Here is a 17320-nt window from a genome sequence, read left to right on the forward strand (position 1 = left end):
GAAAGCAGCCACAGACAGTAAGTAAATGAATAGGCATGGCTGTGTTCTAGTAAAGCTTTATTTACAAAGACGGCTGGTGGGCCACCCCTGCTATAAATTACATCTTCTTGTGCCTGTATCTTCAACCTCTTTTTTTCTACTAGATATTTTGTACTAAATATATTCAAGCAGCTATTTCTTAAAAAAATAAACAACCTTCGACCCACTCTTTTCTTTTCTCCATGGTTTACCCCCTCTCCTTTTGCCACAGTTAAAATTGTCTAAAGTGTTCCCTTTACTTTCTAGCCTATAACTTTCTCATCTACCACTCTTTCCTCACTTCATCCCATCTAGCTGGTACCTCCATTACATTCTAAAGCAGCTCCCTCTAAATCATTGCTGTCTTCAGGGTCATTAAATTCAGTGTTTTTGACAGCTCTGTTTCATTTGCCCTTTTGTCAGCCTTTAACCCTGATTGCCATTTCCTGAAATGCTCCCTGTCCTTTGCATCCTGGGTATACTAACTGGGTTTTTCTCTACCTCTCTGGCTACATTCTTGCCCCTTTTTCTGGCTTATCATCTTCTACCTGGGTTTTCAATGTGGAAGGTCCTCAGAGCTCAATCTTAACCATCCTCATCACTCTGGTCTCTCTGTAAGTGACAGCACGATGCCCATAACTTAAACTTCCATCCATAGATATTTCACACCTCATTGCTACCTCTAGCTCAGACCCCTTCCTTGAGCACCAACCACTTCTTCCACCTTCATATCTGGATGTCCCAAAGGCATTTCTTACTCTTCATCTTCCCTTATCAGGTCTTACTCAGATTTCCAAAAGTTTGCCTGTTCTTCATGTGGGAGAACCAGAAATCTGAGAGTCATCCTTGATACTTCATTCCTTCTTACATCTCATTTTCACTCCGTCATCAAATCTTTATCATGTCACTTTCACATTATCTCTTTTTTCCATTTACTTCTCTCCACTTCCACGATCACTCCCACCCTAGTCTAAGGTACCATTATCTTTCTCCTGAACTTCCAAATCAGAAGTCATGCTGTGGCCCAGTACTGTGTGAGCTGGCCCCTTCCTAACCTTCTCAGAAACCACACACTCCCTGGTTCTTTCTTCTCTTCTTATCCTAGAAGTACTAGCATTCAATGACAACATTCAATATATGTTCTTTGAGAATTTCTACATAGTGATAACTGATAACTTGATGATTCTGCTATTTAATATGGAGCAAAATTAAAAGTTGTATGAGCTATTTGTATATAGTGTTACTTCACAGCTCACATACAGTGACATACCTAGACAGTGAGGAAAATAAAACATGATACAATATGCTTTCACCAAAAAGAACAGTGACAGAATTGAACTCTTTCCAGATTGTATGTAGATACATATATGGCATAATCTGAAAATGTCCTGGCAGGGGTTGTGGGGGGTACAATCTCCCAGAGTTACACCATAGTAAAACCTATTCCCCATGTGCTCAGTTTAGGAAGCACATTAATAAAACAAAGTAGCTATTTTTAAAATTACTTAATTTTAAAATTACTTTTGACACAAATTTTCTGAAGTTCTGAAAGTTTTAAAAACACTTTTGGTTGCCAAGAAATATAACTAAGAGAAATTAAGGACTTGGAATTATTCTGTATGAAAATATGTTTTCTGATCAGTGTCAATCTTGAATTAGTTCCCACATGTAAATCAAAAGTCACATGGGCATTGCTTAAGTGGCATGAGGAACATAGGAGTGTCACAAGATCCGCTATATATCAAGGCAATTAAATAACATACAGGATATGATTCATTCTGATGAAATCAATTAATATGGTAGCATATCAACCATTTATGAATCACTATTGGGAGAGCAATTCGATTCTAAAAGGCTGCTTCTATTTATTTTTAGATGACCTAACTCAAGAGATCATTTAGAGTTTCCTGTTTTCCTTCTTTTACTCTTGGATTCAAATGATCGTTTTTCACATGTGCAGCTGTTACAAATCCAAATGCTAACACGCAACTGGAAGGAAATAATGTGAATAGATTACATCTGTGCCAGACCGGCACCCCGTCCTCCTCACACCCTGGTTCCCAGGATATCCATGTAATGACTCTCAGTGTTGACATGAACAGGGCTTTATGTTCTGAAAAGATGCCATGTAATTAACCTTCACTTAAGCCTAGGTTAGTTTGTTTTTAAACATTAAAGCTACTTAAAATTTTTTTTTTTGTTTTGCCATGAAGCCTGATATTTCTCCCCTTAGTTGGGTGGGTGATATGTCTTTTCTTTGGAACCACCAGGATCTGCCTTCCTTTTCCCACTTAGCTACCTTTGAGGCAGTATAGAACATTTCAGAGTTTTCACTGAGCCTATGTAAATAAGATTTAGTTTAAAAAATCTATAATGGCCCAGTATGTATTGTTCGATTACTTCCCTGGCCCTTCCTTCCATGTTAATTCAAATTCTTGCTTCCTGCTGCTTTGTATATATAATACATGCAAGCAAACATACATCTCCTTCTGTTGAGGGAACATCTCATCATTCTGTTGAGGGAACCTCCTGCAAAAATGCTCATTCTACTTAGTCTAGCCAAATGGACACTTTCTGAAAAATCACCTAAAGTCCACATTAGATGTATTTAAATCCCAATATCAATATCATCATCCTAGAATAAACCAAGTTTAAAAGAGAATACATTACTAATACCAACCTGAGTGGTCCCTTTAATATGCTCTATACATATGGAAAATTGCTCTAATCTGGAGACATAAAAGTGCTCTACTGCAGGAATAGAATGAGCAAAAACTCTAGTTTAAAAGAGCAATGCTGGCTATTAATATTTAGGTCATTACAAAAATAAGGGCACAAACATATCAACAATTAAATATAACACAATTTATCAGACTATAATAGCTAGCTGGACAACCCTTAGCCCTCATTATTCCAGCAGCAGATTCTGCTGTGACAGAATGTGGCCTGGTGAGTATCCTAGTTAATATGGATCAGAGTTCTTATCTAGAAGTTGCACTTTAGATGCTCTTAAAAACACCCATGCCTGAGGTATCCCTGAAGAACATGAACTCAGACTCCCTGGGGTGTGGGTCTTGGACTTTTTAAAGGTTCCACAAGTGATTCTATTGTGTAGTCAGGGGTGCGGATCACTGACACTTTCACCTTCTTTTTTCCAATTTGAGATAAACATTTGAAATGTCTGAAGATATTTGGGTTGAGGGTGGTGTTACTGGCATCTAATGAGTAGAGGCCAGGGATGCTGCTAAACATCTCACAATACACAGGATAGCCCCTACCCCAGATAATTATCCAGTCTAAAATGACAACAGTAGCAAGGTTGAGTAACCTCACTCCAAAGGAAGTAAAACAATGGTTTTCCATTCTTTAGAATTCTTCACCTTTTTTTAGTCTAAAGAACCAAATGTCATGACTGTTCAAGATATAGGTATAGAGACTGAGATCAATGGTATGGAATAGCTCTTGTCCAATACTGATCCCAATGCATGTTTTAATACCCTTGGTTTCATTGCCTTCCATTACTTTTAAAGCAGAAATTCTATCATTATATAAAAGGACTCCAAGATGAGATGTGTATGGCTGTTCTTATTCAAGACTCGTTGACTGTGTCACATAAAATGAAAATAAATGCATACAACCATACCATTCAGCAACCACTTCATAACAGACTATAAAAATAAGCAGCAAAAAGTGCGGTGGCTCATGCTTGTAATCCCAGCACTTTGGGCGGCTGAGGCGGGAGGATCACGAGGTCAAGAGTTGAAGATCAGCCTGGCCAACATGGTGAAAGCCCGTCTCTACTAAGAATACAAAAATTAGCTGAGCGTGGTGGTGCGTGCCTGTAATCCCAGCTACTTGGGAGGCTGAGGCAAGAGAATTGCTTGAACCTGGGAGGCGGAGGTTGCAGTGAGCTGAGATTGCACCACTGCACTCCAGCCTGGGCGACAGGGCAAGACCCTGTCTTGAAAAAAAAAAAGGGCACAAAAAATTGGACTGCGTCAATGGGGCTCAGGTGTCCATTATGTGAGCTTGAATATCAGTTTTAAATGACCATAAATACCTCAGAGAGTGGCTAAAGTTTTAGTTCCCTAAATATATGCACAAGGGGACACAAAACAGTAAGATGAGAGTAAACAATTCCCAAAACATATGAAGCAAAAGATGAGTATACTGTGATCTAACATAAAAATGCTGAGAATTCACTTACAAGTGGGAGCTAAACATGTTCATATGGACACAAAGAAGGGAACAAGACACACTGGAGCCTACTTGAGGGTGGAGGGTGGGAGGAAAGTGAGAATTGAAAAACCACTTATTGGGTACTATGGTGATTACCTGGGTGATGAAATAATCTGTACAACAAACTCTTGCAACACACAATTTACCTGTATAAGAAACATGCACATGTACCCTTGAACCTAAAACAAGAGTTAAAAAAAAAATACTAGGCCGGGCGCGATGGATCACGCCTGTAATCCCAGCACTTTGGGAGGCTGAGGCGGGTGGAACACAAGGTCAGGAGATTGAGACCATCCTGGCTAACGTGGTGAAACCCTGTCTCTACTAAAAATACAAAAAAAAAAAAAAAAAAATTAGCCGGTTGTGGTGGCAGGCGCCTGTAGTCCCAGCTACTCGGGAGGCTGAGGCAGGAGAATGGCATGAACCCAGAAGGTGGAGGTTGCAGTGAGCCCAGATCGTGCCACTGCACTCCAGCCTGGGTGACAGAGCGAGACTCTGTCTCAAAAAACAAAACAAAACAAAACAAAAAAACTAATAGCCACTGACTATTCCCTAAAGTTCCTGGATCTTTAAAAAGGAAAATACTTGTTAACTCAAGTGAATATCTAATCTGGGAATTCTTAATTTAGGGGGTGGTAGGGTGGGCATTGGGTGAGTTTCAGGCCTTTGATAGAGCCTCATCATTGTCAATGATTCTTAAAGGGCTCTGTGACCTCCAAAATATTAAGGGCATTTGCTTTAACCTATCTTGGCTGAGGCAATGTAACAAAGTAAAATGTAAGTATTCAGGTTAGTTGCAAATAAATATTTTTCAACTGGGTGAAAAAAAAATGCTGAGAATGGCCTATCTTCAGTAACCCATGAGGATGAGACTGCTTCTTTCCAGTAGTCGTGGTAGGTGAATTCAAACTCTCATTAAACTAACCCTGCCTGTCTGGATTTGCCAGACAGCTGGTTAGCATTAGAGATGCTCTCCATAGCTTCTCAACCCAGGTCCTCTTTATGTATAGCTGATTGGTCAAAATAATAATTGGAACCACAAACTTGGCTGAGGTCACACTCTCCTCAAACCAGCTGAATTCATCAGTTCAGTACAGGGCTGCTCAAACACAGAAGAGTAGACCAAAACAGCCCTTAATGACATTCCACTGTAGAAATCCAGTTTTCATAACAGAGTTGAACCACGTATATCTGTGCAATTCAATAACCCCACCAAATTTAACCATTATGCTTCATGGAAGATGCATTTACATTAGGTACTTTACCCTTTACCTTTGTCTTTGTTTTTCTCCTTTCCTAGTGAATCCAGTTTCTTTCTTAAAGATTTCTTTCTCTTTTGTCCATCTGTAAATATTAAAAGGAGAAGTTATAAAGATAAACATATAAGTGATATTTTACAGTATCGATAATTACATTTGAGCAAAAGTATGGCTTTTCTCTTACTTCACTTATAATTTGACATTTTAAGCAGAGTAACAGCTCTGAGAATACATGAAAATCCTGACTGGGATAGCACATATTACCAGAATTTTGGTGTATATTCTTGAATTTCCTTTCAGTCATGGAATGATAGGAAACTTACCTCATTTGGAAGTAATTTAGCTTTGACATTTAGATAGGTTTAATTTTACTATTATCTAAGTCTCTTCCTCTTCTCTGTGGTTACATAACTTAATGTTCATCTTGAACCTAATCTCCATGAGAAGAGAATTAACAGCATGTATAGCTTTGACATTTACGAGCTAGGAGAGTATAACTGGATAAGAAAATGGATTTGGAGGTCCATAGAACTTAGGTCTAACTATTGCTGCACAATTTACTATGTGACTTTGGACAAGTCTTTGTGTCCTCATTTATAAAATGGGAATATCACAAGGTTGTTGTGAGAATTAAATGAAACAACACATATAAAGCTCTTCATAGGGAGCCTAACACAGTTCAGGCTACTTTCTTTGTGGGGAGTTCCATGGTATAGCTATACTGCAATTTAGTTAACCATTCCTCCATTGATGAACATTTTGATTGTTTCTTACTGTTTACTATAATAAGTAAGAAATACATTCTTTTACAGTCTAGTACTTGCAACAAATGTACTTAATGTGTCTGTTTAACTCACCAAATAATAAAGATACCACTTATATCAGTGGGCAGCTGCAATCAAATTCTTGGGCTGTCATCATAAAATATTGGCATTCATCATTGCCAGAATGCGTTTTGAGGTTATGCAGCTGTCAACTTAGCATGTGGGAGGTGCAAATTCAGAATCCACACTGTGATCAAATAGGGGACATGCAGACCATGCCACAAGGAAACATATGGTGAAAAAAATGATTAAGAATTGTTTGTACAGGACACACTAAAAATGTAAAGAAAGAGATTCAGCCCAATACATTTAAAAGCAAGACTATAATATAAAACAGAGTAATAAAACAGAGTAAGCATTATGAAACAGAAATGAGCATTCCTGGTATCCTCACAGAGTTATAGATGTCCCCCACTCCTCATTTTTGGAAGGTAAAAGAACATCACAATATAATCAACAGGCACATTCAATCCTTCCTTCTTTTCAAAGATTTCAAAAATGACTCTCCTGCCACCAAAAGAAAATAGTTCATAAGAATCTTCACTCTTGTAGTCACGCAATTTGTATAGGGGAAATTATGTAAATCAGTTTTAATGTAACGTAATTGATGGCAACAGCCGTCAATCTCTCCCATTATGTATGTGTTCATAGATATGAACAACATCTAAAAGATGATCTACTAGGGCCTGCCATGACTTATTACACAGACCATAAACATACTAACTGTACAAGATTCTAATCTGTTCTCCAATTAGGCCTTACAGGTCTTTTACTCTGTAACACTTTGTTCATAGCTAGTTCATATCTCAAATGTATTTGACAGTAACAAAAATTCTTTCATTTCAATAGTTGACCCAGCAGAATAACTAAACCATCTATTAAAGCTTAAAAGATTTAATTTTTCATAACCAATGGGCAGATCCTAAAATTCAAACAAGTTGCCAAAAGTCAGAATACATACCAGATAGAGGACATTATTTTTAAAAGATAGAATGATTCTTAAATACTTAAAACTTATGTATTCTATGTAGATGTGTATAAATAGAAATGTTCTGTCTAAGTAATAATCATAAGTCCAACTCCAACATATCTAATAGCCAAGTTAAGCCAAGTTAAGACGTAGACTATTGCTAGTACCTGAGAAACTACCTGTATGCTTCCCTCCTCCTAGCCCCAGATAATTACTAGTCTGACTTTTGCAATGATCAATTATCAGATTTTATTCATAGTTTTACCATCTGTTCATGCATTTGTAAAGAATATGATTTTGTTTTTCCTGTTTTGGGATGCATACAGATGGAATCACATTATGGATACTGTTTCTTGCCTTGTTTATTTTGTTCACCAACACTTCATGAGATTCATCCTGTTGAAGCAGGTAGCTGTAGATCATTCCTTTTGATTGCTATATAGTAGGGGTTTTTGGTATGAATATACCACAGTTCATTTCCTCATTAAACTGTTGATGGTATTTGAGTTGTTTCTAGCTTGGGGTTATTAGGAACAATGTTTTTGAAAAATTTTGCTCATGTCTTCTTATGAGCATGTATGTACACAAGTCTCCCTGAGACGGTAGTTCTGGGACCAGCAGCATCAGTATCGCCTGGGAACCTGCTAGAGGTACAAACTCTCTATGGTCCCACTCCAGATATGCTAAATCTGGAACTCTGGGGTGTCACCCAGCAATGTGTGTTTGAACACACCCTTCAGGGGATTATGGTGCACATTAAAGTCTGGTTCACATTAAAGTCTGGAACCACCACTCCAGGGTATATATGTAAAAGTTGCATTGCTGGATCTGTGTATATGCAATCTCAGACTTTATTTGGTAAAATCAAGCTTTTCAAAATAGTTTTGCTCATTTGTATTCCCACAAATATGAGAGTTTACATAATCTCACAAGGATAATATATACTTTAAACTCCAAAACTCCAGACAACATCTTGAAGTCTCCTTACAGGCAAAGTATGATCTTTGAGAATGCTGGCCTATTAAAAAACACTTAATTACTTACAACAAAATTTTTTCACTTAATTAGATAGCGGTGAATGTTACAAATAGGTAACTACACAAAATGATGGATGACGTGCAATAATGTGAAATGAAGCATTGCTTTAGCACACCATTTTCTCTTTTAAAATCCTCAGCAAAATGACCAGAGATGCACAATGCAACTGCTTATTCCTCTTCTCCTTTGTGATTAATCTGTGGTTTGTCTTGGAGTCCCCCATTTTTGAAGAATAAAATGTCTCATCTTTTGTTCTCATAAAGCATAGAAAACTTGCTCAAGAGGCTTATGTGCTTGCAACCATACAGAACAGTTTATGTTCCACCAGCTCCTTGGATGGCAGTAAGTGTGGTTAGATGCCATTCTGTCTTTTAAAGAAATGCAAGCTCCACAACTACCAATACTGCACAGAGGTGTTTTCATGGTGCATATGGTGATGAGTGCATGCTTGCTAACTGCTCCCAGTGTGTGCACTGTCTTACAGACAACAGTGACCTGCAGGAAGAACTGGGGTAACATGTCCTGATAAAATACATCTTGGAATAAGCACATAGGGATTGGCCTCCCTTTGCCCTCTTTTGTGGAAGTCCTCACTGATGTGTCCAGAGGAAACCATGTCCTACATGAGAGACCTCACAGACACCTGTGACACAATAGCAGATGGCAAGGCAGCAAGCTTTCCACATCCTAGTGACCCCAAAGCAAAGGACCCAACTGTGTTGGAGGTGGTTAATCTGGGCATCCTCTTGGGAAAGACCAATACCAAACAGTGTCTTCAGGACGGTCGAAAACAAGAAAACATGAGATTGCTCCCTGAGACATGATTTTTATGGATTCATTTGCTGTTACGGATGGTATTTCATTTTAAGGCTTCTTTCTCTATTTAGACTAGCTCTCTGAGGGTGAAACCAGGCCTCCTAGGCGTTTGTCTCCTTCCAAGTGAATAGCCCAGCGTGGGGCATGCCCTGAGGACTTGTCAGCACTGTCCAAAGCCAGGAAGTCAGATGGAACTCTTGGGTTGGGTCTGAGCAATGAAGTACATACCTCCTAATTTTAAAGTGATCAGATTCAGAGAATGAGGCTTATAAAACAGTATTTTCCATATTACAATTAATTCTAGAGATAATAATAAAAATATTGTCCAAGGAAAGATTTGTTTAGGTGACAGAAGGAAGAGTAAGGGTTACCTTTGAGGAATAAATATTACCTGAAAGAGGGTATGAGGGACTCTTCCGGGGTGCTGAGCATGTTCTATATCTTGATCTGGTTGGTAGTAACATGCCATTCACATATTAAAAACCTATCGAGCTGTATTTGTGCACATTCATATTTATGTACATTACTATATATGTTATTCCTCAATAAAAGTAATAACAAAAGACCTCATCATTTTTGCAGAAAGGCACTAATATGAGAGTTAGTTACATTCACTGAATGGGGCTGAAAACTCAGCAACAAAGTCCTTCAGAAGAAAGTTCTGCAGTGTTTAACTTTTCTAAATATCTGAATGCCAATGATCTCATCTGACCACCACAACTTCCCTGTGATACAGCACACAGTAGTAATAAATAGTGTTTATTGAGTAAGTACTATAAGCTAAGTGCTTAGTATCCAAAATCTTATTACATCCTCACAGCAATTCTATGAAGCCAATATTATTATTCTTTCCATTTTACAGATAAGGAGACTGAGATTAGGACAGAGTAAGTAACTTGTACATGGGCAGGAGCTGTGAGATGATAAATTCAGAACTTGCTCATGGGACTATCCAATGTCAAAGAAGGTCCTCTGTATCACTCCATTCTTATTCTGCCATAAGAACATACCCGAGACTCGGTAATTTATAAAAGAAAGAAGTTCAATTGACTCACAGTTCCACATGGCTGGGGAGGCCTCAGGAAACTTACAATCATGGCAGAAGGGGAAGCAAACACTACCTTCTTCACATGGCATCAGCAAGGAGAAGTGCAGAGTGAAGTGGGGGAAAAGCCCCTTATAAAACCAACAGATCTTGTGAGAACTCACTATCACGAGAATACCAGCTTGGAGGTAACTGCCCCCATAATTCAATTAATTCCCACTGGGTCCCTCCCACCACACATGGGGATTATGGGAACTACAAAACAAGATGAGAGTGGGTGGGGAATATAACCCAACCATATCAGGTGGTTTCAACTTGAATGCTTATTTTTATGACCCTCCACTACTGTACCACTGTGCAAACTGAGCATCTGGATGTGTGTGTGTGTGTGTGTGTGTGTGTGTGTGTGTGTGTGTGTGTGTGTGTGTGTGTGTGTGTGTGTGTGTGTGTAGCCTGGTCCACAGGAAATACTCAGCAAGTATTGGCTGGTATTCTTAGCTATTATGGGTAAAGTTGCTTGGAGGTCAGTTAGCAGAGAAGTTGACTGAGTTTCTGGTCACCTGGCAGGAGTTGGCAGTCTTTCTGGAGTTGTAGCAGCATTTAACACCTGAGAATTTCTGTTCACTTGAAACTTCTTCATTTGAAGGAGCTTTAGCACACAAATCAGAGACCTTCTGCCTAAGCATGTCCAGCCATCTTTAAAGAGGCTTCAGAGGTGGCTCATTGAAGGCTCTCAAAATCTATAACCGGTGATGAGGTACTGTTCCCATAACCCTAAATCTATCCATAGGACCCTGGTGTGATAAATTAGATTCCTGGATGCATTTCCTCTCATCTACAGTCCCTGTCAGAGGATGGATAGTTACCTTTACAACACTAAAGAATACAGGTGTTTAAACAAATATGATATTTGAAAGCTTATAAGAATTGGGTGGGCATGGTGGTTCACACCTGTAATCCCAGCACTTTGGGAGGCCCAGGCGGGCAGGTTATTTGAGGTCAGGAGTTCGAGACCAGCCTGGCCAACCTGGTGAAATCCCATCTCTATGAAAAATACAAAAATTTGCTGGGTGTGATTGTGGGCGCCTTTAATCCCAGCTACTCGGGAGGCTGAGGCAGGAGAATCACAGGAAGCAGAGGTTGCAGTGAGCCAAGATTGTTCCACAGCACTCCAGCCTGGGTGACAGAGCAAGACTCCGTCTCAAAAAAAAAAAAAGAACTGACTGAGTAAATGTGTGAACATATTATAATATGTAAACTTTCTCAATATAGAGTAAAAGTGGGAGGTCAGACTCTGGAAACAGACAGCCTTGTTCCAAATCTACTCCCTGACCCAAACCAAGATCAACCCTGCTATCTCACTGTGCCTCCATTACCCTCTCTGTGAAATGGAGGATATTAACTGTACCTACCTAGTAGGCTTGTGATGAAGATTTAATGAATTCATTCATAAAGCACTTGGAACAGGTCTTGTCATGTGGCTAGCAATCAATACATTTTTACTCAATAAATGGAATGCAAAACTTTGGGCTCCTGTTGATTTCCTCGCTCTGGATACTTCCCCCGGGATATACCAAATTGCTCTTCTAGGTGTAAACATTTCCAGAAACATTTCTGATAACTTTTCTAAATTAGGAATTTCCACATCAATGGCTTTCAGAGGTCATCCACATAACCCTGGCTTTACACAAGGATATTGCAAGGATTTTACAGTGTTGAATTGTTTGAAAGAAATCAATTTCCAGAGTGCCATTTTCCTAACAAACTCAAACTGCTCTTTTCAGGGGAACTCTTACTGTGATTCAGTCACGCCACAATAATCAATGCCGGCACAGAGGAAATCCAGTTCATCACATTCTCTAGCCACTTCCAATTCACCAATCTGGGATTGCTTGAAGCTTAGATGGAGGCTGTTGTCCTCTATAATAACATTAATAGCACCTCTTCACTCTCAAGGACAGCCTGTTAAATTTTATGCTTAGGAGATTTTAGCAAGCACTCCCTAAGATCATACCCAGTTTTGAGAATGTTTACAGTTGTTTTTCTGGAGAGACATCTAAAACGTTCACGAGATTCTCAAGAGAGTCTATGGGCCCAAGAAGATTGAAGACCACTATTTTAGAGGAACAGTGGACCCTTCTCCACTCCAAGGCCAACTCCTTCATTCTCTCATTTAGACCCTCTCTCCTACATACTCAAACTTTGGTGTTTCCACTCAAGTCCTTCAGCCTACATCTACTCTCAAGTCTAAATCTTCATCTGTAAAATATCTTCCCTTTAGCAACCACCCTACCTTCCTTCTGTTCTTCCTGGCTCTACTTCCTCAAACTCTAAGTACTTTTCTACAAATTATGGTCTGTTTTTTGCTCCTGGCGCTCCAGCAAGACCCTGATGATGCTCAGTGTCTAATGCAGTGTACACATTCTAACTCTGATATAAACTCTGTGTGTGTGTGCATGACTTGATATCATTTGGATAGCAATTTATGGCAGAAACATCCTCTGGTCTGACTCTGAGTCTTTTTACAATGGATAACTGAAACTATTACTTAAAGTTCTTCCTTCCTTTGGACTTGATGACATCATTCTTCACTTTTTCTTTTCCTATCTCAGGGTCTTCTTTCTCAACCTGTTCTGTGGCTTCTCCTCTCCACGCAGCAATTCACTTTATAAATATTATTGAAAGAATGAATGGATGGGGATTGGTTTTGGTGAGACACTATTCCAAGCTTGGCTCTGCCTCTGACTGGCTTCCTGACTTTGAGCACCTTCCTGGGCCTGTCTGCATTCAGTCTCCTTGCCAATATCATGGGGAGACTGAGATGATAACATATTGACTGTCCAGCACAGAGTAGATGCTCAATAAATTAGTTGATCTTTCTCCCTGCAGGCAAATATTGTTCTCTTAATGACACCCAGTGTTTTGATGACCATTGTGATGTTGCAAACTCTTAAACACATATCTGTTTGAAGTCTCTTTACAACTGGAGACTTATTTTTCCCTTTGCTTACCAGGCATCTACATCTGAACCTCCCATGGGCACCCCAAAGGTCACAAGTGTGGGTAGCCCTGTACCTGTCCTCTGAGACTTCCTTTTGCAGTCTCTCCAGCTACCTACTTAGTCTTCTGAACCAGCCACCTCAAAGTCGTTCTGTAAACCTTCCATTTGGTGGTTAAACCCTTCTCACATTTAATTGGTAAAAAACTCCTTTTGATTTGACCTTCCTCTTTGCTCTCACATCTCCATCTCCATGGACACTGCTACAGTCCAGACCTCCACTGTTTCCATGTGAGAGTGAACATTGATCTATATGGTCTCCCAGCCTCTAGTCTCATCCTGTTTCATCTGGTAGTCCCCATTGCTGCAGAAAGCAGCAGTTGCCAATATCATGGGGAGATTGGTATAATACATTGAATGTCCAGCACAGAGTAGATGCTCAAGAAGTTAGTTGATCTTTCTCCCTGCAGGCGAATATTTTTTCTCTTATTGACACCCAGTGTTTTGATGACCATCGTGATGTGGCAAACCTCCTAGGAGGTGTTGCATCACCTTCCTAGAAAGTACCTCTTTACTTCTTTCCCATATGTAAAATCTTTCAGTTACTCTCCATTATCTAGAGCAAGGTTGCTCACCCTAGCACTGTCAACATTTGGGGCAGAGTCTTTGCCGTGGGGACTGTCCTGTACAGTGTAGGATGCTTAGTGGATCCCTGGTCTCCACCTACCAGATGCCAGTAGCCTGCCCCCTTCTCCAGTTGTAACAGCAAAATATAGACCTTGCCAAATGTCCCAGGGAGGGGGCACAAAGTTGCCCCCAGTTGAGAACAACTGACCTGCAAAAATAAACCCTATATTCTCTCTTGGCTTATGATATACCTCAATATATTGTACCCAAATGTCTTCAACTTAATCTCCTGAAACTATAACTCACACAGACCCTGAAATCTCTTATAGTTCTACAAAAAGTTTATTATTTCCAAGTATACCCCACCTTTTATGACTCCCAGACTGAAGTGCCCCATTTTTCTACTTTTTGTCCCAATTTTCTACTGGAGTACCTTTTTGTTCTTATCCTTCCAAACTAATCTCAGATAATTTCTCCTGTTGTAAAGTCTTCCCTATCTATACTATAAATAATTTGTCCTTCTTCCTTATGGATCCTACATCACTTGCCATCTATTATAGGACTTGTCACTGTAATTTGTTCCTTTCACAAATGTATTTTACCCTGACCACTACTACCATCTACTTATAACTTTCTGAGTTTAGAAAAGAGATTCTATATACTTAGCATGTAGTACAATGCCCAACACATACTAGGAGTATTGACAGCTATTAGATAGACGAATAAGGGAATGACTGAATGAGTGAATGAATGACGTCACATGCTTCTCTCCCCGGCATGGAAATATGTTGCATGTTCTGCATGCAGAGTGAGTTGCTGGCTTCATGTCAAGGGGGAATCGTCCTTTAAGAAAAGGATCTGAGCTGCTGTTCTCCATGTTACCTGAAATCCCACCTCTTCCTGAAACTTGCTCTATTGAGACTTGAGTTTCAACTTGATGCTAGAGTAAGTTGTTTAAATTTATTTTTTATTCACTGATGATTGCATCTGTAATGTCCCAGTCATAAAAATAACCTTATATTCAATAAATCCCACTCAGAAATACTCTGCATGGGGCTCTGCTTAGCATATTGATGTGAAATTTATACCCAAGTCTATTTTGGAAAACATCAAATTAAACTTGTAAGTATAAAGGAAATCAGAGTGTCCTTGACCTCCCAAGATTTAGATGATCAGCAGTTTTTAAATTACATTCCTTAAAAGCAAACTTTGATTTTTAAAGCACTGGGCACGAGGCTGTAATCAAAGGCACTGATGATATTTAGATGATTTAGAAGAGCACAAGCTGATCTGCCAACATTCAGCTTGCAGGATACATTTATCTTCCGTTAGTAGTATGAAACACCTTTGTTTTTATATTGATTATATTACTTTAGAAAATTATAGGTTTTGCCTTGTTATATTACTTACAGTCAAAATAAATGATTATGGATAATTATAATTACAAGAAGCAGCTCATTAAAAGGGGCTGGTTTTATTGAGGCTCTGCTTTATTTCTACTGGAATAATTTTAGGCACACAGCAGCATATCAAATAGGATGCATCAGAGGATGATTTTAGGAACTTAGTTCAAAAGCCCTCTCAGGATTTTGCATACATTTTAAATAATATTCAGCTAAACACGTAATCACATGTTTCTCATGTATTTCCAAAAATCCCATATGGTTAGAAATGCCTGCCAGGTTTCTCTGTTTTGATAAACAGAATGACATTTAATTAAACAGTCCTGAAAAATACCTTCTTTCTTGACTTTATACTCAGGAGAGTTAATATAGTCACCATTTCAGATGATGAAATAATACATTTCCTGCCCCTATTCTGGTTTTCTGCCTCAAATGTCTTCCTGGAGAGACTCCATGTATGCCAGCCTTCTCAAGAGTATTAAACCAAGGGTAGATGGTAGCTAATGTTATTTGATCTCACTGTACTTGTTGTTATTCATTTTTTTCTTTTTTTTTTTTTAGATATGAGGGTCTCACTATGTTGGCCAGGTTGGTCTTGAACTCCTGGCCTCAAGCAATCCTCCCACCTCAGCCTCCAAAGTGTTAGGATTACAGGTATGAGTCATCACACCTGGCCTGGTTGGTATTGATTTTTAAAAAGTGATTTGTTATTTGTTGTCCATGAAACTTGGTGTGCTCTAAATACGTTGTTTGTTTCACTACATGACATTCCATATACTTACCATCAATTCCAATGAATAGGAATTCCAATAGAATGGCTGAAACAAATTGAGTAGAACAATTACTAACCCCTTTAGACATTATTATGTTAGGTTCTACGCTGGCTCTATCTATGGGTCATTGCATCTATTCTACACTGGCTCTATCTATGGGTCATTGCATCTGGCTATTTAGATGGTAAGGAAATGTAATTGAACTAAAAATCCTAGTCATTGAGCAACGGGCTGTTTTTGTTTTGCTTTTTACATACCAGCTGGCTCCTCATCTTTGAGGTTTGCCCTGACAGCTCTGAAGCTTGGGTAATATACAACAATATAGACAAAGTAAGGAAATAATTAGGTTGTATGATATTAATATATTCCCATCCTGAAAACCACAGTTTTAAAATATTCCTATTGTCTCCCCTGTCCTCTGCTCATTTGACAGTTACCAGGAGCTTTGGGCAGACGGGGAGAGAAGTGCATATGTTGTCACCTGCCGCTCTGCTGCCTCCATAGCCCATGTTAGGAATTAGCATGGTGTAGATTAAGTACAACTACACAATAGTCATCAATTCCCAATGTTATCGATACATTAGAAAGGGGCTTTGATTTCCAATTAAGTACTGAATAATTGAAAGAAAAATGTGTTGCTGCAGGTTGTTGAGAAACACCTCTACCTCCATTTACCCTTTCATTAAGAAACGGGGATAAAAAATATTGCGATATCAGGATATCTAGAATTTGGAAGATGTGGAATCATCCTGCTGAGTCCAAGGGCAATCCAGAAAATCAGCTGTGATTCAGACTGTGGTGTGCCCCGTGGAGGCCATGGGTCATCCAGGAGCCTTGTATACCTGGAGGATGAGGAGCCACCTGGGGGGAATTCATTCTAACGTAAAAAAATGTCATCCTGGCATAGTGACTTCGACCCAGTTCAAAAGCCGGGGTTGTTGAAGAGGAGCCGAATTCTAGGCATGGTGTGTTTACAATGAGTGCTGTGTTTCCCAGATTTTCCCATCCATCCGTAAGGATCTGCACATTTTAGGAAGAGAGAGAGAGAATTCAGAATAAGAGCTGAATAAGAGTGCAGTAGTAGGTTAGCTCAGCAGATCTGTGTTGTCCAAACCCTGCACTTTCCAAAGAACATCTGCTCTTTGACAGCCTTCCAGGAGATAACCTCTAAGCCCTTGGAATATCCTGCCTGATAATAATGTCTTTGTTTACCTGGAGCTTTGAGTTATGCTAGATAGTTAACGCTAACAATGTGATTTACAGTGGAAGCTTTGGGCCACCTGTATCAGTCTTGACCTCTGGAGGGGCTG

General features: G+C 39.3%; 1 protein-coding gene across 3 annotated transcripts in view; it reads right to left on the reverse strand.

The window, feature by feature from the left end:
- The window catches only part of ARHGAP6 (Rho GTPase activating protein 6), a 529030-nt gene that overhangs the window by 54215 nt on the left and 457495 nt on the right, over positions 1-17320 (reverse strand). For all 3 annotated transcript variants that reach the window (XM_055377029.2, XM_019019623.4, XM_055377031.2), the window contains exon 3: positions 5530-5601. In XM_055377029.2, the coding sequence (XP_055233004.1) occupies positions 5530-5601 (72 nt within the window). The remainder of the gene's footprint in view (positions 1-5529; positions 5602-17320) is intronic.

Source organism: Gorilla gorilla, chromosome X (genome assembly GCF_029281585.2).
Source record: "Gorilla gorilla gorilla isolate KB3781 chromosome X, NHGRI_mGorGor1-v2.1_pri, whole genome shotgun sequence".
Taxonomy (NCBI): domain Eukaryota; kingdom Metazoa; phylum Chordata; class Mammalia; order Primates; family Hominidae; genus Gorilla; species Gorilla gorilla.